Source organism: Scyliorhinus torazame, chromosome 11 (assembly GCF_047496885.1).
Source record: "Scyliorhinus torazame isolate Kashiwa2021f chromosome 11, sScyTor2.1, whole genome shotgun sequence".
NCBI classification, from domain to species: Eukaryota; Metazoa; Chordata; class Chondrichthyes; order Carcharhiniformes; family Scyliorhinidae; genus Scyliorhinus; species Scyliorhinus torazame.
Window position 1 is genome coordinate 87,699,922 of NC_092717.1, and position 25,698 is coordinate 87,725,619.

Consider the following 25,698-nt stretch of genomic DNA (forward strand, 5'->3'; position numbering starts at 1 on the left):
CTACAGGCCTCCCAACAGCCAGCGGGAGATAGAGGAGCAGATAGGTAGACAGATTTTGGAAAAGAGTAAAAACAACAGGGTTGTGGTGATGGGAGACTTCAACTTCCCCAATATTGACTGGGACTCACTTAGTGCCAGGGGCTTAGACGGGGCAGAGTTTGTAAGGAGCATCCAGGAGGGCTTCTTAAAACAATATGTAAATAGTCCAACTAGGGAAGAGGCGGTACTGGACCTGGTATTGGGGAATGAGCCCGGCCAGGTGGTAGATGTTTCAGTAGGGGAGCATTTCGGTAACAGTGACCACAATTCAGTAAGTTTTAAAGTACTGGTGGACAAGGATAAGAGTGGTCCGAGGATGAATGTGCTAAATTGGGGGAAGGCTAATTATAACAATATTAGGCGGGAACTGAAGAGCATAGATTGGGGGCGGATGTTTGAGGGCAAATCAACATCTGACATGTGGGAGGCTTTCAAGTGTCAGTTGATAGGAATACAGGACAGGCATGTTCCTGTGAGGAAGAAAGACAAATACGGCAATTTTCGGGAACCTTGGATGTCGAATGATATTGTAGGCCTCGTCAAAAAGAAAAAGGAGGCATTTGTCAGGGCTAAAAGGCTGGGAACAGACGAAGCCTGTGTGGCATATAAGGAAAGTAGGAAGGAACTTAAGCAGGGAGTCAGGAGGGCTAGAAGGGGTCATGAAAAGTCATTGGCAAATAGGGTTAAGGAAAATCCCAAGGCTTTTTACACTTACATAAAAAGCAAGAGGGTAGCCAGGGAAAGGGTTGGCCCACTGAAGGATAGGCAAGGGAATCTATGTGTGGAGCCAGAGGAAATGGGCGAGGTACTAAATGAATACTTTGCATCAGTATTCACCAAAGAGAAGGAATTGGTAGATGTTGAGTCTGGAGAAGGGGGTGTAGATAGCCTGGGTCACATTGTGATCCAAAAAGACGAGGTGTTGGGTGTCTTAAAAAATATTAAGGTAGATAAGTCCCCAGGGCCGGATGGGATCTACCCCAGAATACTGAAGGAGGCTGGAGAGGAAATTGCTGAGGCCTTGACAGAAATCTTTGGATCCTCGCTGTCTTCAGGGGATGTCCCGGAGGACTGGAGAATAGCCAATGTTGTTCCTCTGTTTAAGAAGGGTGGCAGGGATAATCCCGGGAACTACAGGCCGGTGAGCCTTACTTCAGTGGTAGGGAAATTACTGGAGAGAATTCTTCGAGACAGGATCTACTCCCATTTGGAAGCAAATGGACGTATTAGTGAGAGGCAGCACGGTTTTGTGAAGGGGAGGTCGTGTCTCACTAACTTGATAGAGTTTTTCGAGGAGGTCACTAAGATGATTGATGCAGGTAGGGCAGTAGATGTTGTCTATATGGACTTCAGTAAGGCCTTTGACAAGGTCCCTCATGGTAGACTAGTACAAAAGGTGAAGTCACACGGGATCAGGGGTGAACTGGCAAGGTGGATACAGAACTGGCTAGGCCATAGAAGGCAGAGGGTAGCAATGGAGGGATGCTTTTCTAATTGGAGGGCTGTGACCAGTGGTGTTCCACAGGGATCAGTGCTGGGACCTTTGCTCTTTGTAGTATATATAAATGATTTGGAGGAAAATGTAACTGGTCTGATTAGTAAGTTTGCAGACGACACAAAGGTTGGTGGAATTGCGGATAGCGATGAGGACTGTCTGAGGATACAGCAGGATTTAGATTGTCTGGAGACTTGGGCGGAGAGATGGCAGATGGAGTTTAACCTGGACAAATGTGAGGTAATGCATTTTGGAAGGGCTAATGCAGGTAGGGAATATACAGTGAATGGTAGAACCCTCAAGAGTATTGAAAGTCAAAGAGATCTAGGAGTACAGGTCCACAGATCACTGAAAGGGGCTACACAGGTGGAGAAGGTAGTCAAGAAGGCATACGGCATGCTTGCCTTCATTGGCCGGGGCATTGAGTATAAGAATTGGCAAGTCATGTTGCAGCTGTATAGAACCTTAGTTAGGCCACACTTGGAGTATAGTGTTCAATTCTGGTCGCCACACTACCAGAAGGATGTGGAGGCTTTAGAGAGGGTGCAGAAGAGATTTACCAGAATGTTGCCTGGTATGGAGGGCATAAGCTATGAGGAGCGATTGAATAAACTCGGTTTGTTCTCACTGGAACGAAGGAGGTTGAGGGGCGACCTGATAGAGGTATACAAAATTATGAGGGGCATAGACAGAGTGGATAGTCAGAGGCTTTTCCCCAGGGTAGAGGGGTCAATTACTAGGGGGCATAGGTTTAAGGTGAGAGGGGCAAAGTTTAGAGTAGATGTACGAGGCAAGTTTTTTACGCAGAGGGTAGTGGGTGCCTGGAACTCACTACCGGAGGAGGTAGTGGAGGCAGGGACGATAGGGACATTTAAGGGGCATCTTGACAAATATATGAATAGGATGGGAATAGAAGGATACGGACCCAGGAAGTGTAGAAGATTGTAGTTTAGTCGGGCAGTATGGTCGGCACGGGCTTGGAGGGCCGAAGGGCCTGTTCCTGTGCTGTACATTTCTTTGTTCTTTGTTCTTTGTAATGTCAAAAGGCATTCAGTCAAGTTGACTTGGTTTCAACAATGAAATAGATCAACTTGATCATGAGAACTTGCCACATTCTTACCTTGCCATGACTAATTCATGTCTTCTATCTCTGAAGAGGTATCTCTCATGTGCAGCACAGCGGGCGTAGCAAGGACAGGTTCTCAGAGAAGCTGACTTTCCTGAGGGTACATCACCACAGGACTCATGCGCGTCGTGCTCAGTACAGATGCTCCCATTTCAGTGGGGCCAGTTGGACAGATAGCTTGCTCACAAGTGAACACGAACAGATGATGGAGACAGGAACAGCAGTGGACGCAGCCTTCTCCAAACTCTGCTCAAATAGACCCGGGTGATGTACCTCAGGAGCCTTTGATGGAAAGGAGAATAATTGAGCAGCAGCAGAGGAGATATGCTGCATTTTCAACTAGATTGATGCACGGGGTTGGGAAGGTGCTGATGTCACAGGCCACTGAGATGATGTCTTCTACATGGATATTGTGACCAGCACCATGGACTTTGCAGTGAAGTTTGTATTATTAAGGGCATCCTTGATGTCCCAAGCAGCAATGTAAATGGCTGGCGATATTTGACTGCATCCTCTTCCTCCTTACCCTCTGAAATGTTGGTGGAGGATCTGAGTTTTTTGTCTAGGTCTTCCTACAGGTCAAGACGTTGCTGTTGTGCAGAGAATGACCATCCTCTAGGCCCTGTCTCATGTGTATCGAAGACTGCCTCCAGATGTGCTCAGGCACCTAAGAACATCTTCAGCACACTGATTCTATTACACATCTGATGATGCTGTCAGATATATTGTAGCACTGTTGGGCTTCAGTGGCCATATTTCCAACAGGTGTCAGGAATTAATTTTGTTGTGGATATCCTTTGTTACCCAGTAGCCACCCCATAAGCCTACTTCCAGATCCAAGAAGGAGCTTGGACTGCCACAGAATGGCATCTTGAGAGCTGCCAGTCAGGACTCTTGTGAACACACACATAAACATCATCCACTGGTTGCATGCCCGCAACACATTGATAAAGTGGAAGCTCTTGCAATTGACAAATACTCCTGGCTGATCTGGCTGTCTCCAGAGAGCCATCTGTGTGCTGTTCATTGTGTACTGTACCTTTAGGGAGTCAGTCAGAGCTACAAAATTGAACTCCTGCTATTCTAACTGACATTGTCAGTGGTAAAGTTGGCATAATTGCCAGCCCTCGCAATTAGTCGTCAGTCACCTGCCTTAGGTGCCTGCAGATGTCTGCGGCAGGAAATTACTGCAGAAGTCCCTCAGGATTGTGTCCTAGCCCAAACTACCTTCAGCTGCTTCATCAATGACCTTCCTTCCATCATAAGTTCAGAAGTGGGGATGTTTGTGGATGACTGCACAATGTTCAGCACTATTCGTGACTCCTCAGATAATGAAGCAGTCCATGTCCAAATGAAGCAAGACCTGGACAATATCCAGGGTTGGACTGACAAATGGCAAGTTACATTCGCGCCACACAAGTGACAGGCAATGACCATCTCCTACAAGAGAGGACCTAACCAACCCCCATAATATTCAATTGCAATACCATCGCTGAATCCTCCACAATCAAAATCCTGGGGGTTACAATTGATCAGAAACTGAACTGGACTAGTGATATTGATATTGTCGTTACCAGGGCAGGTCAAAGGCTAGGATTCCTATGAAGAGTAACTCACCCTCTGACCCCCCCCCCCCCCCCCCCCTAAAGCCTGTCTACCCTCTACAAGGCACAAGTCATGAATGTGATGGAATACTCTCCACTTGGCTGGATGAGTGCAGCTCCAACAACACTCAAGAAGCTCGACACCATCCAGGACAAAACAATCTGCTTGACTGCTTCACTTTCCACAAACATTCAAACCCTCTACCGCCAACAAACAGTGGCAGCCATGTGTACCATCTACAAGATGCACTGCAGTATATCACCAAGGTTCCTTGGACAGCACCTTCCAAACCCACAACCACTATCATCTAGAAGGACAAGAGCAACAGTTGCCTGAGAACCTCACCATCTGGAGGTTCTGCTGTAAGTCACTCACCACCCTAATTTGGAAATATATCGCCATTCTTTCACTGTTGCTGGGGCTAAATCCTCCCTAACAGCACAGTGGGTGCACCTACACAAGAAGGACTGCAGCGGTTTAATAAGGCAACTCACCAACACTTTCTGAAGGGCAACTAGGGATGGGCAATAAATGCTGGCCTAACCAGCGATGCCCACATGCTGTAAATGAGTTATAAAAGAAGAGCCGTGGAAGCAACTAGAGGCAAACAAAGCTGACTGTGATGGTGGCAATGGAAGTCACTGGTTATTTGTCACACAAGGTACACAAAGTCCTCTTCTAAGATGCTGCAAATGTCTACATCCACCTTACATAACATCTTGAGCCTCCTGAGACATATGCAGTCAGATATTTAAAGGAACTCCAGTCTATGCATGTAGATCCCATTTTGCGATACTGTCTCCTGCTATCTGCCACTATCTGCTGTGGCTCCCCTCTCTGTAGCTGTCCTCCCTGCGACTCTCCTTTTTGCGGCTCCCCTCTCTACAGCTCTCCTCTCTGCACTCTCCGCTCTTTACTGCTCTCCCCTCTCTGCTGCTCTGCCCTCTTTACCGCTCTCTCCTCTTTACAGCTCTCCCCTCTCTGCACTCACCCCTCTTTACTGCTCTCCCCTCTTTGCGCTCTCCCCTCTTTACCGCTCTCCCCTCTCTGCTCTCTCCTCTCTCTGCCACTCTCCCCTTTCGGCCGCTCTCCCCTCTCCGCTGCTCTCCCCTCTCCGCCACTCTCCCCTCTCCGCTGCTCTTCTCTCTCCACCCCTCTCCGCCACTCTCCCCTCTCCGCTGCTCTCCCCGCTCCACCGCTCTTCCCTCTCTGCTGCCCTCCCTTCTCTGCCGCTCTCCCCTCTCTGCAGCTCTCCCCTTTCTGCCGCTCTCCCCTCTCTGCCGCTCTCCCCCCTCTGCCGCTCTCCCCTCTCTGCCGCTCTCCCCTCTCCGCCGCTCTCCCCTCTCCGCCGCTTTCCCCTCTCCGCCGCTCTCCCCTCTCCGCCACTCTTCCCTCTCCGCCGCTCTCCCCTCTCCACCGCTCTTCCCTCTCTGCTCCCTTCTCTGCCGCTCTCCCCCCTCTGCCGCTCTCCCGTCTCTGCTGCTCTCCCCTCTCTGCCGCTTTCCTCTCTCTGTCGCTCTCCCCTCTCCGCCACGCTCCCCTCTCCACCGCTTACCCCTCTCCGGTGTTCTCCCCTCTCTGCTGCTCTCCCCTCTCTGCCGCTCTCCCCTCTCTGTCGCTCCCCCTCTCTGCTGCTCTCTCCTCTCTGCCGCTCTCCCCTCTCCGCCGCTCTCCCCTCTCTGCCGCTCTCCCCTCTCTACCGCTCTCCTCTCTCTGCCTCTCCCCCCTCTCTGCTGCTCTCCCCTCTCCGCCGCTCTCCTCCTGCTGACACTCTCCTCGCGCTCTGCCGTTCTCCTCTCTCTGACACTCTCCCACAGAGCTACTGGTCTGTGAGCAGCATCCTGTTGTGGTGCAGTTACTGGAGATGTTTCTGGCCATCTTGGTCCTCATCTGATGATCAATTCAAAGCAACACAAGTAAGCACCCACCATTGGCATATTTTCCTGAGATTTCTTCAGCTACCTCATTGCTGCGATGTCGTCACCTCACATTCACTGAATAGTGTCCGGAGACCTAGGAAACTTACAGACCCAATGTTAAAGTCAGAAGTGTTTTTAATATTGCTGTAATTTGGATGAACTTATGGCAATAGACAACCTACCATTTCCAAAGTGGTTGCATGCTTACAGCCTTATGTATGCAAATTAAATGTGGAAATTGTTGGGTTGGAGCTAGCTTCCTGATGAACTGACATTTCTTCCTGTTTTAACCTCCGACCCAAAGCCATGTGCTCTCCCAGATAAAAATTCAGCCAAAGTATTATGCTGAGATATTACACTGTCCTTTTTACTTTATAGATGGTGATGGATTTGCTATGTATTTTTTTTTGTTTTTTATGTTTATTGCTGTTAGTTAAATGGCTGCTCAGGGTAACCAATATTTGATGAAAGTGGATATCATTTGAAAATATCCAGGAGGGTGCTTTTGTTAACAGAGCATACCTTCTGAATGCTGATTGCTTTATTTGTCTGTAAATGTAGAACTTGTGTTGTGTGGCACGCATTTGATCTATACTACAGTCAGTTATTTATGTGAAAATAATTTCTTCTCCAATTGTCAGCCGCGGTAATCATGGGAGAGGTAATACTTCTGGTGGTCACAAGCAGTCGGGGAGCCCAACTATTGCTCGAGAGAAGGATCCGGTGTCAGCGGTGTATAGAAATACGGCCAACATTCGTGACATCTACGGAGCTTCATCTCGCAGTAGCAGCAGTAACTCTGGTTCATACAAAGGCAGTGACAGTAGCCCAACTATCAGGTATACTAATGAAAGCTGGTAGGATTGATGAAGTACTGCATTTCATTTTTCTGATCAAAACCTCATGCTCTATATTCTGTACTTGGCATCTTTTGTTCATCAATTCTGATCTAAGTATTCAAAAATGAATATTTAGGCTTAGACAAAGGACTTGACTAACCGCTTTACATTTTAAATACACATTTTTAAAGTGAAAGGTATTGTAATCATTGTAAAACAAATGAAACATAATTCTATTAATTGCTGTATTGTTAATTGTGTTGCCTAACTTTACAAACGAACTGTAAGCAGATATTCCTTTAACTTCCCTGATCAGGCCTGCCAACTTCAGACCACGATTCTCGAAGGCACTGCGTCCCTCTCCATACATCCCCAATTCAGATTGACCAACGTTTTGCGTACCCTTTGTAATAATTCCAGGAGGGGCAGAGTGAAAGGCCAAACTTGTTTATTTTAAACTGAAAATAAAGCCGTTTCCACGGCACACAAAACAAACGTCCCAACCCAGGACTATCGGGAACTGCCGGTACAGGTCTTGGAACTACATTGAAAGGTCCAGCTAACGAGCTCCAGCTGGCGGGTCTCTGCCCGCTCACCACAGGAACTCGTATTCTGCAAAGCCCATGGGGAGATCAGTCAGTGATCCTCAATGGTCCTTGTGAAGGTTCTTGTGACGGTTAGTAAGTAGTTTCTTTCTTAACTACCCCTCCAAATACCACAGGTTTTCTAAATCGTTATTTACACAGTACGGGGAAACATTTGGCTTGTAAGGAAACATGAGAGACTCTTCCGAGTCTCACTTCGGTTCAGAGCTGTACTCTAGATGGACCAGGAATGAGTGACCATGTCAAGTAATGTGTCAAAACAACAATTTTACTGACTATTGAATAATAATAATATGACAATTATAATTGATAATATAAAAAGAAAAGTAACTTTATTGAAAGGAGAAACACACTACATACATGAGAAGAAAGTTTTTTTTCTTTTTATAGATTTGGAGTACCCAATTCATAGTACCCAATTCATTTTTTCCAATTAAGGGGAATTTTAGCGTGGTCAATCCACCTACCCTGCACATCTTTGGGTTGTGGGGGTGAAACCCACGCAGATGATCCCAGGAATGGTAGGCCTAACATACGATGAACGTCTGAGGATCCTGGGATTATATTCATTGGAGTTTAGGAGGTTGAGGGGAGATCGAATAGAAACTTACAAGATAATGAATGGCTTAGATAGGGTGGATGTAGGGAAGTTGTTTCCATTAGCAGGGGAGACTAGGACCCGGGGGCACAGCCTTAGAATAAAAGGGAGTCACTTTAGAACAGAGATGAGGAGAAATTTCTTCAGCCAGAGAGTGGTGGGTCTGTGGAATTCATTGCCACAGAGGGCGGTGGAGGCCGGGACGTTGAGTGTCTTTAAGACAGAAGTTGATAAATTCTTGATTTCTCGAGGAATTAAGGGCTATGGAGAGAGAGCGGGTAAATGGAATCAGCCATGATTGAATGGTGGAGTGGACTCGATGGGCCGAATGGCCTTACTTCCACTCCTATGTCTTATGGTCTTATGGACACGGGGAGAATGTGCAAACGCCACACGGACAGTGACCCAGGGCCGGGATCGATCCTGGGATCTTGGCGCTGTGAGGCAGCAGTGCTAACCACTGTGCTGCCTCAAAAGTTTTTTTTTAAAACGCAAACTAGTATGTAACTCGTAAAGTTGACCAGGGAGAACCAGTGGATGTGGTTCATTTCGACTTTCAGAAGGTTTTCGACAAGGTCTCAAAATGCAGAGTATAAGAATAGGGATGTTTTACTGCAATTGTGTAGAGCATTGATGAGGCCACACCTAGAGTATTGTGTGCCATTTTGGTGTCCTTATCTGAGGAAGGATGTTCTTGCTATGGAGAGAGTGCAGCGAAGGTTTACCAGGCTGATTCCTGGGATGGTGGGACTGTCATGAGGAGAGAGTAAATTGGTTGGGATTATATTCATTGGAATTTAGAAGAGTGAGAGGGGATCTCATAGGAACTTATAAAATTCGAACAAGATTAGATAGGGTAGATTTAGAAGGAATGTTCCCGATTGTTGGGGAGTCCAGAACTAGGGGTCATAGTTTGCGGATAAGGGGTAAACCTTTTAGGACCGAAGTGAGGAGAAATTTCTTCACCCAGAGAATGGTGAATCTGTGGAATTCACTACCACAGAAAGTAGTTGAGGCCAAAACATTACGTAATTTCAAGAAGGAATTAGATATAGCTCTTGGGGCTAAAGGGATCCAGGGATATGGGGGAAGGTGGGATCAGGATATTGAACTTGATGAAGAGCCACAATGAATGGCGGAGCAGGCTCACAGGACTGAATGACCTCTTCCTGCTTCTAATTTCTCTGTCTGTTTCCATGTAAACAACTGCCCCAATCTATATGTTCCACTACAGCTCCCCAAAATGGAAAACCCAGCTAAGTCTGTTCCACAATAGAACACTAAATTTGTAAAAATTCCCTTTGGTACATACAGTACCACGTCTTCTGAGTAACTTTACAGGGGTGGACTCTTTGGCCAGTCACTCTGATGTCCCTTTCTCCATTTTCAGTGGTTGACTATTTCACTACGGTTGCAGCCCTGAGTCCTGGAAGCAGTGTCCCTTTAAGCCAGTTTACTGGCTCCATTCCAGCCTTTTGGGGCCTGGTTCAGACATTCCCAAAGCAAATCTCCATCCTTATCAATTCTCCTCACAGGCACTGCAAGGCCATGCATACTCCGCAATATCAAAGGTGTTTCCGCATCTTGTGACAGTGTCTTCCCAACTGCCATCCATCAAGTGTCCATCAATCAAACTTCATCTCCTGATGTTTCAGTGGTTGACCTCCCCAAGTCCAAGTCAGGCCACTCATCATCCTGGCTTGTAGTTCAAGGGTCATTGGGGTAAAAAGAGGTAGAATAATTTTTTTTAAAAAACAAATAGGAAAAAATATATATAACGGTCCTTTTTTTGATGGCAACACATCTGTAATGTTCAGTCAATACAGCAGCTGTGAATGCGAGATGCAAGAAAAATCCTTGGGGAAATGTCCAAATCTATACTCAACAATATTACTGATTATATAATTGATCAACAAACAAAGCACAATCACATCTAAGTTTAATTTATTGCCTGGGTATTACTGTGCAACCCGCCGTGTGTATCGGTGGGAGGCATCACCGGGTTTCCCGTTTGAAGCGCTCACCGTGAAACCTATGGCAGGGGCTGCACCATCAGCAGGACAGGAAGATCCCGCCACCGCAAACAGCCCGGAAATTCTGATCAATATTTACAAACGAAGGTACAATACAAAATAACTTTAAATCTTCAATATTGGCTTGAAAGCTAGAGGGCAGCAGCAATAAAATGGCCGACAGTCTCTAATGTATTTTCTAGTTGCCATTAATGTAATAGAGGAGCTTGTTTTTTGGAGCATAAGCACTTAAAGCTCTTCTTCCCAAGCCCCTCCCACCCCACTCACTCACTCAGCAGTCCCTCCTCGAAATCCCCTCACTCATCGCCCCCTCATCCCAGCTCCCTCTTCCAACTCACTCACTCAACAGACCCTTTTCCCAGCTCCCTCCCCCCAACTCACTCACTCAGCACCCCTCATTCCAGCTCCCTCCTCCAACTCACTCACTCAGCACCCCCTAATCCTAACTGACTCACTCAGCACCCCTCTTCCCAGCTCCCTCCTCCGACTCACTCACTCAGCACCCCTCATTCCAGCTCCCTCCTCCAACTCACTCACTCAGCAACCCCTCATCCCAGCTCCCTCCTCCAACTCACTCACTCAGCACCCCCTAATCCTAACTGACTCACTCAGCACCCCTCATCCAGAACCCTCCTCCAACTCACTCACTAAGCACCCCCTCATCCTAACTCATTCACTCAGCACCCCCTCATCCAGAACCCTCCTCCAACTGACTCACTCAGCACCCCTAATCCTAACTCATATCACTCAGCACCCCTCATCCCAGCTCCCTCCTCCGACTCACTCACTCAGCACCCCTCATCCCAGCTCCCTCCTCCGACTCACTCAGCACCCCCTCATCCTAACCACATTCACTCAGCACTCCCTCATCCAGAACCCTCCTCCAACTCACTCACTCAATACCCCCTAATCCTAACTCACTCACTCAGCACCCCCTTGTCCTAACTCATTCACTCAGCACCCCCTCATCCAAAACCCTCCTCCAACTCATTCACTCAGCACTCCCTTCCCGCACTCACTTGCCAAGCAACCCCTCTTCCCAAAACCCCTACTCCCTGGACTCTGGAGAATGGGAGGTGATAGTCGGAAGAAATTTCTTGGGTGGGATTCTCCAATTATGGGGCTGGGTGGAATTCTCCAATAATGGGGGTATGTCCCCACGCTCGTGGGAAAACGAGCACGAATCACTGTGGACTATTTTGGACAAAGTCCAGAGTGAATCTCCGTTTTGCAGGGGGCTAGCAGGGCCCCGGAGTAGTCCTCGCATCCCGCTGCCGATACAGGGCCCTGCACTTCCGGCCGCGGGTCCGCACAACATGGCGGACTCACACAGCAGGCCGACCCTGTAAATATAGGCCCCTCCCAGATAGGCCTCTTTCAAGGGCCCCCGAACGGTGCTGCGTCGACCGCGCGCGCCGACTGGTGCCGATTTTCCAATCCGCGGAGAATCGCGGGTCTGACACCCCATACCCCGCCCCCGCGCCGAGCACGATTTCGGCGCATAGGCTCGGAGAATCCTGCCCAAAATTCTTGAAAATCTGCGGTTACACAATTAAGCAAAATATACCCCCAAGAGACATCTGCCATGCTGCCGGGGTAAGCATATCACGTTTTGAGAACTATTGTTCTAAGGTGCTTTAACTGTATATTCTGATTCCTTTGCATTTTTATTCACTCAGTTGGTCTATGGCATCTTAAACATTCCTGGCTACAAGACATTCATGGTGACAGTGTTGGTCAAAGATACTATTATAATAATAGAATTATAATAATATGGCATGGTGGCACAGTGTTCAGCACTGTTACCTCACAGCGTCGGGGACCCGGGTTCGATTCTGACCTTGGGTGACTGTGTGGAGTTTGCACATTCTCTCCGTGTCTGCGGGGTTTCCTCCGGCGACTCTGGTTTCATCTCACAATCCAAAGATGTGCAGGTTAGATGGATTGGCTATGCTAAATTGCCTCTTAGTGTCCAAAGGTTAAGTGGGGTTACAGGGATAGTGTGGGGAGTGGGCCAGGCTGTTGTTTCAGAGGGTCAGTGCAGACTCATTGGGCCAAATGGCTTCCTTCTGCACTGTAGGGATTCCATGATTCTATGAATAATGGAATTTGATGTGCTTGAGTGTTCAAAGATAGAATCTATTGGCTTGGAAATGAAGAATAATGAAAGAGCTGCTGGGTACAAAATATATGACACTAAATAGTAGAGCTGCATTTCACAAAGCAGGACAGAAATTGAGGTAGGCAGATGCTGAAATAGGCAGATTAGAACGTCTGCTTCCATTCATTGGGCTATCAGCCCAGTTTGGTAGATGAGTATGAGGCCCCCTAACACCCCCCCCCCGCCCCTGCACTTGCTCATCCAAACTCACGACCACTACCATCTAGGGGAACAAGCACAGCTACCAGGGAACACCACCACCTGGAGAAGCCCAGAATATCTGTGCAAAACATAAGGCTGAAGCATTCGCAACAATCTTCAGCCAGAAGTGTCGAGTGAATGATCCATCTTGGCTTCCTCCAGATGTCCCCAGCACCACAAATGTCAGTCTTCAGCAAATTTTATTAACTCCATGTAATTTCAAGAAACAGCCAAAGGCATTGGATACTACAAAGATTATGGGCCTGAACATTATTCAAGCAATAGTCTTGAAGACATGAGCTCCAGACCTTGCCGCACCCCTAGTCAAGCTGTTCCAGTAAAGCGACAACACTGGTATCTACCCGGCAATGTGGAAAATTGCTCAGGTATGTCCTGTACACAAGAAACAGGACAAATCCTGCCTGCCCCATCAGTCTACCTTCGATCATCAGCAAAGTGATGGAAGGGGTCATCAACAGTGCTATCAAGCGGTACATACTCAGCAATATCCTGCTCACGGATGCTCAGTTTGTGTTACATCAGTGTCACTAAGCTCCTGACTTAATTACAGCCTTGGTTCAAACATGGACCAAAGAGCTGACTGCCAGAGGTGAGGTGGGAGTGACTGCCTTTGATATCAAGGCAGCATTTGCCCGAGTGTGGCATCAAGGAGTCAATGGGAATCGGGGGAAAATCTCTACTGGTTGGAGTCATACCTAGCACAAAGGAAGATGATTCTTGTTGTTGAAGGTCAATCATCTTAGCTCCAGGAGATCATTGCAGGCATTCCTCAGGGTAGTGTCACCTTCAGCTGCTTCATCAATGACTCCTTCCATCATAAGGTCCGAAATGGGGATGTTTGCTGATGACTGTACAATGTGCAGCACCAACAGTGGGGCTGTTTAGCACAGGGCTAAATCGCTGGCTTTGAAAGCAGACCGAGGCAGGCCAGCAGCACCGTTCAATTCCCGTAACAGCCTCCCCGAACAAGCGCCGGAATGTGGCGACTAGGGGCTTTTCACAGTAACTTCATTGAAGCCTACTTGTGACAATAAGCGATTTTCATTTTCATTTCATTCATTTGCAATTCCTCAGATACTGAAGCCGCATCTCAGATACTGAAACTGCATACTGAAGCAACAACTTGGGGGTTACCATTGATCAGAAACTGGACTAGCTATATAAATAATGTGGCTACCAGAGCAAGTCAAAGGCGAGGAATTCTGTGGCGAGTAACTCACCTCCTGAATCTCCAAAGTCTGTCCACCATCTACAAGTCAAGAGTGCGATGGAATATTTTCCACTTGCCTGGATGAGTGCAGTTCCAACAACACTCAAAGCTTGACACCATCCAGGCTAAAGCAGCCCACTTGATTGCTCCTCCTTCCACAATCGTTCAGTCCTCCACCACCGACGAACAGTGGCAGTGTGTGCACCATCTACAAGATGCACAGCAGGAACTCACCATGGTTCCTTAGACAGCACCTTCCAAATCCACGACCACTACAGTCTAGAAGGATAAGAGCAGCAGGTACCTGGGAACCCCACCATCTGGAGGTTCCCCTTCAAGTCACTCACCACTCTGACTTGGAATTACATCGCCATTCCTTCACTGTCATTGGGTCAAAATACTGGGATGCCCTCTCTACCAGCACTGTGGGTTTACCTGCACCTCAGGGACTGCAGCGTTCAAGAAGGTGGTGCACCACACAACCTTCTCAAGGACTACTAGGGATGTCATAGATGTCATAGAATTTACAGTGCAGAAGGAGGCCATTCGGCCCATCGAGTCTGCACCGGCTCTTGGAAAGAGCAACCTACCCGAGGTCCACACCTCCACCCTATCCCCATAACCCAGCAACCCTACCCAACACTATGGGCAATTTTGGACACTAAGGGCAATTTAGCATGGCCAATCCACCTAACCTGCACATCTTTGGACTGCGGGAGGAAACCGGAGCACCCGGAGGAAACCCACGCACACACGGGGAGGATGTGCAGACTCCGCACAGACAGTGACCCAAGCCGGAATCGAACCTGGGACCCTGGAGCTGTGAAGCAATTGTGCTATCCACAATGCTACCGTGCTGCCCCATGAGCAATAAATGCTGGCCGAGCTAGAGATGGACTCTACGTAAATTAATTAAAAAAAATTAATTTTTAAAAATGCTATGCCCCCTCACCTCCCATGCCCCCTCACTACCCCTTGCCTGTCTCACTCCCCCCCCCCCCCCCCCCAATATCTTCCCCATGCCCACTCATTCACTTTTCACTGCAAAACTCTTGAGCCCTACTATTACATTCCGGAGTCTTGAGATGCTCATAAAGCTGTCAAGATAAACATAGTCATTCAAAATCCACTTCATAAAAAGTAATCCAAAATAACATCATCCTATTAAGTAGTTATAAAATAATCAATATAAAAGCTCACAGTTTCCTTGGCAGCTTTATCAACACAACTTACTGATCTGAATTTATTAATGGGGTTTAGAACTCAGCCAAGCATGCAAAATGAAATTCTATTTTACAACTAAAACTCCAGAACTCAATACATTGATTAAAGTTTTTGAAGTCATTGAAATATCTTAGCCATTGGTTCAAGTTTTAAAGCAGGGAACAGCTGTCTGAATTGTCAAAGAGCGCAGCTATCTGCCCCTTAGAGTCCAAAGATGTGCAGGTTAGGTGGGATTACGGGGTTTGGATGGGGGAGTGAGCATAGGTAGTGCTGTTTCAGAGGGTCAGTGCAGACCCGATGGGCCGAATGGCCTCCTGCACTGCAGAGATTATATGATTCTATTCTATGATTCTAAGTGGGACAAGTGGATTATGAGGGAGTATTTGGGAGTTGTGGAAAAATAAGGATCAAACAAATGTGAAAATACTCAACTGGGGGAGCATTAATTTCAGTGAGTTGTAAAGGTTCTGGTCCATGTAGATTGGAATGACTGAGTGACAGGTAAAACAGTAAACGAACAGTGGGAGGCCTTCAAAAAGGAGATAGTTGGGTACTAATGAGACAAGTTGACATAAGAGGAGGTCATCCTGGATGACCAAAGATATAGAGCTTGAAATGAAACCGTAAAAGGGGGTTTATAATAAATGTTAAACCCATTCTACAGTGGAAAACCGAACTGAATACAGAAAGTAGACGGGATAAAAGATATTAGAGTATTTGACAATAGGGGCGAGATTCTCTGACCCCCCGCCGGGTCGGAGAATCGCCGGGGGCTGGCGTGAATCCCGCCCCCGCCGGTTGCTGAATTCTCCGGCACCGGATATTCGGCGGGGGCGGGAATCGCGCCGCGCCGGTTGGCGGGCCACCCCGCGATTCTCCGGCCTGGATGGGCCGAAGTCCCGCTGCTAAAATGCCAGTCCCACCGGCGTAGATTAAACCACCTACCTTACCGGCGGGACAAGGCGGCGCGGGTGGGCTCCGGGGTCCTGGGTGGGGGCGCGGGGCGACCTGGCCCCGGGGGGTGCCCCCACGGTGGCCTGGCCCGCGATCGGGGCCCACCGATCCGCGGGCGGGCCTGTGCCGTGGGGGCACTCTTTTCCTTCCGCCTTCGCCACGGTCTCCACCATTGCGGAGGCGGAAGAGACTCCCTCCACTGCGCATGCGCGGGCATGCCGTCAGCGGCCGCTAACGCTCCCGCGCATGCGCCACCCGGAGATGTCATTTCCGCGCCAGCTGGTGGAGCACCAAAGGCCTTTTCCGCCAGCTGGCGGGGCGGAAATTCATCCAGTGCGGGCCTAGCCCCTTAAGGTTGGGGCTCGGCCCCCCCAAGATGCGGAGCATTCCGCACCTTTGGGGCGGTGCGATGCCCGACTGATTTGCACCGTTTTGGGCGCCAGTCTGCGGACATCGCGCCGATACCGGAGAATTACGCACATGATTTGAGGATAAAATAAAAAATTCCAAAAGCTATTTAAATAAAAGGGCAGTCAAAAGAAGCATGGAGCTGACTGAGGGACAAAAAGGAGATCTAGTAGGGGTAGAACACATGGCTGAGATCCAAATTGAGTAAATACAGAAAATGATGGAAAAACCCAGCAGTTGTGGCAGCATCTGTGGAGATAGAATTGGAATTAACATAGGCTGCAAAAGGAGGTAAGGGTGGAGATGGTAGAGATTTTGGCCACAACCTTACAATCCTCCTTAGAAATGGGAATGATTCCACAGGACTGGAGAATTGCAAACGTTACATGAGTGTTCAAAAAGAACGATAAATCCAGCAACTACAATATTCAAAGACAGAAGCATAGATTAATAAATGGCAGCCAACACGGATTTGTTAAAGACAAATCGTTTCTCAGCAACTTTATCAAGTTTTTAATGTAGTGGGTGGTGTTGATAGTGCAGTTTCTCTCATGGTTATGGACTTTGGAAATGTTTTTGATAAATCATAAAATCAGAGGATGGTTCAAACATAGACGGATGCCATTGAGTAGTGGGACAAAATGAGATGCTCTTGCAGAGATGCCAGCTCTCTGCAAGAACATCTCACCTTGTCCCACTACTCATTACATTCCCCATAACCTGCATTTTGTTTCTCTTCAGATAATTATCCAATTCCCTTTTGAAAGCAATGATTGAATCTGATTCCATAACACCCTCAGCAGTGCATTCTAGATCCTCAGCATTTGCTGTGTAAAAATCATTCTCCTCACATCGTGTCGTAGAGTTTTACAGCACAGAAAGAGGCCCTTCAGCCCATTGTGTCTGTGCCAGCCATCAAGCACCTATCTATTCTAATCTTATTTTTCAGCACTTGGTCCATACCCTTGTCTACTATGGCGTTTCAAGTGCTCAACTAAATGCGTCTTAAATGGGATCATGTCTAATCCACGCCGGCGGAACTGGCCAAACACGGATGGCCGCTCGTCCCATCAGGGCCCGGAGAATTGCCGTGGGGGGCCACTGCCAACGGCCCCCGACCGGCATGGCGTGAACCCCGCCCCCGCCCGAAAACCGGCGCAGGAGAATACGGCAGCCAGCGGCGGGGCGGGATTCGCGCTGCCCCCCGGGGATTCTCCGACCCGGCGGGGGTCGGAGAATCCCGCTGAATACTCCAGTTGATGATAAACTAGTGTTAAATAACTGTTCACAATGACTTTCCTGCTTTTGCCTCTATTTATCACACCCAGGATCACATATGTCTTATGAACCACTTTCTCAACCAGTGGAGTAACCTTCACTGATATATGCACATACATCTTGTACCATGTGCAATACCACATAATATCATTGTTATCAAAATTGTAACCCATGTGATTAAAGAGCAAGTGGTTACGTGGATGTGGAATTGGCTAAGAGATAGAAAAAGATAGAGAAGAGTGGTGAATTATTGATTGTCAGACTGGTTGGAAGTTTACAGTCGGTCCTGCAGGGTTAGTACTTCAAACGCCACTTTTTCAAATATATAAATGACCTGGAATTGGGTATACAGGGCATAAGTTCAAAGTTTGCAGAAGAAACAAAGCTTGGAATTGTGGTAAACAATGAGGAGGATAGTAACAGACTTAAGGAAGACATAGTTTGATTGGTCAACTGGGCAGACACATGGCAGACAATTTAATGAAGAGAAATGTGAAATTATACGTTTTTTTGGTAGGAGTGAGAAAAACAAATAAATTCTGAACAGTTTTAAATGGGTTGCTGAATGAGAGACCTCGGGGTGCAAGTACACAAATCTCCGAAGGTGGTGGGACAAGTTGAGCAGGTTGGTTAAAAAGAAAATATGCAGAAGCTACAGGGGAATAGGCAGGTTTGGGTTTGATGAGATGTTCAAATATTAAAAATCTGAATCCAAAACATCACCTGTCTACTTCCGGTTTCGACAGCTGAAATAGAAAATATTTAAATATCATAACAAAGCCTCATATTTAAGAACTATTTTCAATTTAACCATTCTGCAACTTCTGGAACCCCAATGGCTAAATGGAGGTGAGGAGGTAAGTGTCTTTCTACCTCCCCGGTGGATTCAGTTTATCTGCTTCAGCCGCTATCGGTGTGAGTTTGGAGGCCCTACGCTCCCAATCATTCTGTACTCAACCTCTCATCTCCGCCTTGTGCAACTACCCCCCTGAATCTTCTAATACCCTCCACAACTCTGCTGAAATTTTCAATTGGCAATAAGGTATTTGGCAAAAGAAACAGAAGGGTGCTGAAGATTGAGTCATCGTGATCTGGAATACATTGTCTGAAAGGAGTTTGGAAGCAGGCTCAATATTACCTTTGAAAAAAGGAATTGGTTAAATAAGCATTGGTTAATGAGACTAATTGGATAACTCTCCAAAGTGCTGGCTCTGGAATGACGGGCTGAATGGCCAACCTCTGTGCTAATCATGCTATTCTATGTGACATCAGCAAGTCATAAGTCTTTCTGTCATGTAGCTGCCCAACAATGACTTCAGAGGCTAAGGCCCTAAACATTTGAAAGGTGCACAGTCAAGGAAATGCCCTTCAAATTATTTGTATTGTTAAACCCTAAATTAGATGTGCTGGTTGTCTAAATTTCCGGGTTTAAATTAATTACAAGGAATTTGCATAAACGACAAGATTAATGCTTAAACATTGGAGTGATAAATTCTTGAACATCTTGGAGATCACTTTTTGTTCTGCTTCATTTTATGCATTCTCCAACACAGGAGTGATATCTAACTCGATTGCTTAGGAGAATCACATGCTTAGGAAATAAATTAAAGGGTTGGGTTATTGATGAATGAGGTCTTGCACCTTTTCTCTCATCCTTCTGTGATAGAAACCCCAAGGGTTTTTGCTATTCATCTACTAACAGCTAAAATTGTGTTCTATACACCTTGCTTTAGACCTGTCATTGAAGAACTTGAAAAATATTCTCCTTGGATGTGGTTTAGGTCAGGTGTCTATTATTTCCATTCCCCCAGTGTGGGATTTTTTTTTCACATTTTCCTTGGAATGAGACCAACTGTAAAAGTGTCATCGAACATTTCTCAGATTCACCTTTTACAGTCAAAGCTGTCAGAACGAGACACTAGCCTTTGACCTTTGGTCATTGTCCAGGATTTTTACCAAGTGTTTATCCCATAGTTCCAGAATATTTTATAATGTAGAACCTCCATGATTACCTGTATCTTGACAATTGGCTTGTCCAAACTCATTCTCCGAACTGGCATACGCAGCTATCCAGAAGATGTTCCATTGAGTTCAGTATCGTAGGCAGCTCAGAGAAGATTAAGTAAAAATCCACACTAAACCAGAGGGTGAATTTCCACACGTATTCTCCCAATTTTCTAGTGCAACTTTGAAAGAGCCACGGAAATCCCAAGAAAACGGTGCAAAACCTGTTCACGCCGAAAAGGAAAGTTTCCCTGACCCTTGCTGAAATTCCGATGTATCAGCAGGAAAACTGCTTACAAATACATCCCCTACTGTTTTTAACAGTGTCATTCGGAACCATACCAGGCCAGGCAGTCCAGGGAGGACCAATCATGGAGCAGATGGCAAGCCTGAGGTGGCAGTGGCCTACAGTATTTGCCTGGAAAAGCATTCCTGTTGAATATCTTTAAAATTGGAATGGATCGGCATAGTGGTGTAGGTACTCCAGTTTATATGGTGCAGATATAGGAGATCATGTATTGCAAGCTAACTGGTGATACCATTTATGGAGGCATGCCAGGCATATAGTTTCCCCAGAAATAATCAAACAAAGCTTTGCTTCTTTGATTCGCGCAAGTTAAAGGTCTTTTGAAGATTGAATAAGAACCTGCAACCTAAAGAGTCTGCATTTAGATTGTTATTAATCTAATTTTATTCAGACCTTTTTATAGTTGTGGCATAAAATTTAAATGCCAGTCATATCGGCAGAATGAACAAGAGCTGCCGATAGAGAACAGTAGTACTAGCAAGGAAAGGTCTGAATTCGAATGGTGGTGTTGTTAAAGTTTGCATATTATAATTAGATTACTTTTTAAATGATGGCTATTCTATGAAAGGAAAGCACTGAATCGTACAGAAGAAGCCCGTTCTATCGTCTCTGTGCCAGCTCATTGAAAGAACTCTCCAATTAGCTCCACTCACCTGCTCTTTCTTCACAGCCTTGAAATGAGCTTGAATTTTTTAAAAATTCTAATATAAGCACATGCCTTTAAATTGTAGTACCTCTGACATTTGAAGTCAACATGCTGGCCGTAATTCGCCGGCCATTGGGATTCTCTGTTCCCGCAAGCAGCACGCCCTCGCTTGTGGGTTTTCCGGCAGCCTGGGATGGCTTTAATGGGAAATTCCATTGACAAGCGGCAGGAGTAGAGAATCCTGCCACCAGAGAACGGCGTGCTGCTGGGGGACTTTGACTTCATATCATATCCAAAAAATAAAATCGCAACAGCATTAGAGATGTGTGGAAGGAATGAGTAGGTTGTGTGGTGGGCTAGATGCTGATCTTTCGCATCTGGAATCTAAGTCCCGATCTTGCCCAGACTAAGGGGCTGACATTCGAGTCTTGCTGTTTGCTGGAAGAGCCTCATGTGAAATGAGTTTACATTGTCTCAATAAAGTTTTCTATGGACGAGGGCCTGAGGAACAAAACTGCCCAGAATTGATGCCATTTAACAATCTCAATGGTATAGCAAGTTTGGGAGCTAGAAGAATCATATTGATGAAGATGCTTTTCCTAGAATCGTGCTGGGGCACATTGTTAAGCATCTAACTATGCCATGCTATAGATGACTCAGGAGAACTTGACTGGGTACTCAAAATATTAATTGTTCCATTCCCAGCATTGATAGCATTGAAAGGGTCAGACAGAAATTTTCAAGCATGGGAAAACTCTTTGCTCCCATTACTGTTATGAATAATAATGAATCCAAGATAAGGAGAAAGAGAAAAATAAGGAACTGAAACAAAAAGAAAATTATGAACGCATTTAGAGTTCAGAAAAACCAAGAATTATAACTGCTGCACTAAAAGTCAATAACTATAAGATTTATGAATCATCAATGCAGGTCTCTCGTGTAGAATTTTGTAAGAGTCTGATTTAACGCTCTTGACTCAAAAGTGTATCACAACCACAATATGTCAAAACTAATGGCTTCAAGGGCGTGTGTGTGTGGCCGTGTGACAATCACTGGATGAAGCTGTGAAAACAGCCAAATCAGTGTCTGTAATTGATTAATTGATTTATCAGGAGTCTTTAGGGGAAGGCCATAGTAGTTGTCAAACACCAATTACTGAATTATTTACAGCTGATTTAAATTAAATCTGTAAACAAAAGAAACCATTCTTCCTACCACACACACTTAAATGTCAGCCAATTCCTGGTGACTCAATGCATGACTTTTAATTGAACTGGCAACTGCTTGCCTCTTCTCTGATATCTGAATATTTCCAATCTCTGGGGTGCATGTGGTGTTATATATATATAGAACAAACTGCTGACATCATATGGTTTGCTGTGAAAGATTCTGTGGCAATGACCTGTTGATTTTTGGATTGTCCTAGATTTGATTTTCAATGTAGCAACTATAAAACAGATGTTTTACATGTATTTTATTTCTGATTTACTCTGGGTCGATTTCCTCCCATTACTGTCATTGGTCTCTTCTTTCAGCCAAGAAGGAAGAACATATCACTCTGTGGCAAGGATGCCAAGCTACCAATGTTTTTAACATTTCTTCTACCTCTGAAGAGCTTGCTGGGTTTTGCACTGATGTGTGGAGTTGACTGAATTGCTGACACCAGGAGATGAAGTGATACTTTTGTGCTGCAGAATTTTTAAAAATGCATTGTTGCTATTTAGCCATATCATTCAAATATTAAAATATATGGTGAAGGATGTGATGTTTATGCTTAATAATGTAACTACTTTCATTTTGAGGTGATAATTGCAGTATTGACTCCAGCATAAAGATATGATGGAATGAAATGTGTAAGCAGGATCGAATAGAATAGAATAGAACATTACAGCGCAATACAGGCCCTTCGGCCCTCGATGTTGCGCCGACCTGTGAAACCAATCTAAAGCCCATCTACACTATTCCCTTATCATCCATTTGTTTATCCAATGACCATTTAAATGCCCTTAATGTTGGCGAGTCCACTACTGTTGCAGGCAGGGCATTCCACGCCCTTACTATCTGAGTAAAGAACCTACCTCTGACATCTGTCCTATATCTATCTCCCCTCAATTTAAAGCTATGTCCCCTCGTGCTAGTCATTACCATCTGAGGAAAAAGGCTCTCACTGTCCACCCTATCTAATCCTTTGATCATCTTGTATGCCTCAATTAAGTCACCTCTTAACCTTCTTCTCTCTGACGAAAACAGCCTTAAGTCCCTCAGCCTTTCCTCATAAGATCTTCCCTCCATACCAGGCAAAATCCTGGTAAATCTCCTCTGCACCCTTTCCAATGCTTCCACATCCTTCCTATAATGCGGCGACCAGAACTGCACGCAATACTCCAAATGCGGCCGCACCAGAGTTTGGTACAGCTGCAACATGACCTCATGGCTCTGAAACTCAATCCCGCTACCAATAAACCTAACACACCGTACGCCTTCTTAACAACCCTATCAACCTAGGTGGCAACGTTCAGGGATCTATGTACATGGACACCGAGATATATCTGCTCATCCACACTACCAAGAATCTTACCATTAGTCCAGTACTCTGTCTTCCTGTTACTACTTCCAAAATGAATCACCTCACACTTTTCTGCATTAAACTCCATTTGCCACCTCTCAGCCGAGCTCTGCAGCTTATCTATGTCCCTCTGTAACATGCAACATCCTTCCACACTGTCCACAACTCCACCGACTTTAGTGTCATCTGCATATTTACTCACCCATCCTTCTACGCCCTCCTCCAGGTCATTTATAAAAATGACAAACAGCAGTGGCCCCAAAACAGATCCTTGTGGTACACCACTAGTAACTGAACTCCAGGCTGAACATTTCCCATCAACCACCACCCTCTGTCTTTTTACAGCTAGCCAATTTCTGATCCAAACTGCTAAATCACCCTGAATCCCATGCCTCCGTATTTTCTGCAATAGCCTACCATGGGGAACCTTATCAAACGCTTTACTGAAATCCACATACACCACATCAACTGCTTTACCCTCGTCCACCTGTTTGGTCACCTTCTCAAAGAACTCAATAAGGTTTGTGAGGCACGACCTACCCTTCACAAAACCGTGTTGACTATCTCTAATCAAATTATTCCTTTCTAGATGATTATAAATCCTATCTCTTATAAAACTTTCCAAGACTTTGCCCACAACAGAGGTAAGGCTCACTGGTCTATAGTTACCGGTGGGTTGCCTCTACTCCCCTTCTAGAACAAGGGGACAACATTTGCTATCCTCCAGTCTTCTGGCACTATTCCTGGAGACTATGATGACATAAAGATCAAAGCCATACTTTGAAGGATACTTGGAAGTACTTTGAATGTGACATCATCTGTGGGCAATGACATTATAGTTTATATTAGTTCTATATTAATATTCTAGTAGAAGATCTATAGTTATAGTAAATTATTAAAGAAGTTGAAATATTGAAGGTCACATCAGTAACCAGTAATGAAAACGTTTTCTGATTTTTAAGGACTTCCATTGCTCGATGTTTTGCATGTCATTTTTATAAATCTTAATTGATGTAGCATAATTGTATTAATGTATAATTGTTGTATCTAACTTTTCGCTTGCAAATACCCCAAAAAGGCTGCTTTTGGTGTAACCATGGCAGCTACACTTGAGCAGCCAAGTGACTCACACTTGCGTGGTTTTTTTTTTCCTCTTTCCTATTTATAAATAGTGTGTTCAACACAACATGCTATTCTTTATTCAGAAGAAATGCAGACTTCTGTATGCGGCACTCAGGTCAGCAGAAGATTAACTCTGGGACCTAACAGTGTTCAAGTTGTAATAAGCTTCCTTGTTTTGTTTGGTGTAAGCCTGCATTGCATTCCTTTTTATTATTAATAAGAATGAATATAGCCCTTTCCAATTCATTGGAAAGGAAAATTCGGCAAGGAAGGTGTCTGACTAAAGCAGTATTTTTCAAACTTTTTTTCCGGGGACCCATTGTTACCAACCAGCCAACCTTCGGGACCCAACCTGGCCGACCTTCGCGACCCACGCCGGCCGACCTTCACGACTCACTTCACGAGGAAATGGTTTTGGGTCCCTTTGACCCCAATGGTCCCTTTGTCCCCCGAACTTGGGGGGAAAAAAGGCTGCAACCATATAAAAACAAATGCTGCCGCAATGCGCATGCGTGCCAGATGATCGGACATGCACGCGCAGTGCGGCCGACTTTTAAAAAATCTCTTCCTGGCCATTTTGAAGGCCGCTCGCAGCCGGCATTATTAAATGCCGGCTGTTGCGCGCGGATTTGCGCGATCGGGTGCGGCGCGACGGACGGCTCCGCGACCCACCCGAGTTTGACAATGCATGGACTAGAGGCTCATCCACAACCGCCCGTTTTCCATCCAGTTGAAAACCAGCCAAGAGATTGAAGAGAGAGTGGTTAGAATACATTTCTTGCTGCAGAGTGTTTTGCTCTTAGGAGCAGAGCAGTTGAGGCACCTTTTAGGGCGAGGTGGATAATGAATCAAAGCACAGGACGATAAAGGGAGACTGCAGGATTGTACTTAATTTTGGATTGTACTTAAAAGGAGTTAGCACAGACGTGATGGGCAAACAATCACATCCTGTGCCATAAACTTTGGTTGTCCTTTAGTTTGAAATGATCAGTATTATTATGTTTGTGATGTCCTGATAACATTCTAATTAATACTAGGGAATTGTGTCCTCCAAATTCATTCGATAGAAACAACCTTCCTATGCCAATATATGAATCAGTCCATGCTGTAACACTGTAAATAAAAAGGATATAGGAAATCAGTGGTACGTTGAAAACCATTAATGCAGAGATGTTGCCCCAAGGGACTGAACAACAACACTGTGGAATGCCTGGGTAGAAATTTGTATTCACAAAACCTTCACTTTCCTTTCCTTTTCCATTGAACAAGCCCTTGTGTTCTGCTGTACAGCAATGAAATACTGAGCAAAGCTATGCGCCTACCTGCAGAGCAAAAAC

The 25,698-nt window shown here is 45.8% G+C and overlaps 1 protein-coding gene across 8 annotated transcripts in view; it reads left to right on the forward strand.

Moving 5' to 3' along the window:
- Nucleotides 1-25,698, forward strand: part of LOC140385361 (syntabulin-like) — a 194,264-nt gene that overhangs the window by 147,469 nt on the left and 21,097 nt on the right. For all 8 annotated transcript variants that reach the window (XM_072467438.1, XM_072467439.1, XM_072467437.1 and 5 more), the window contains one exon: nucleotides 6,826-7,023. In XM_072467438.1, the coding sequence (XP_072323539.1) occupies nucleotides 6,826-7,023 (198 nt within the window). The remainder of the gene's footprint in view (nucleotides 1-6,825; nucleotides 7,024-25,698) is intronic.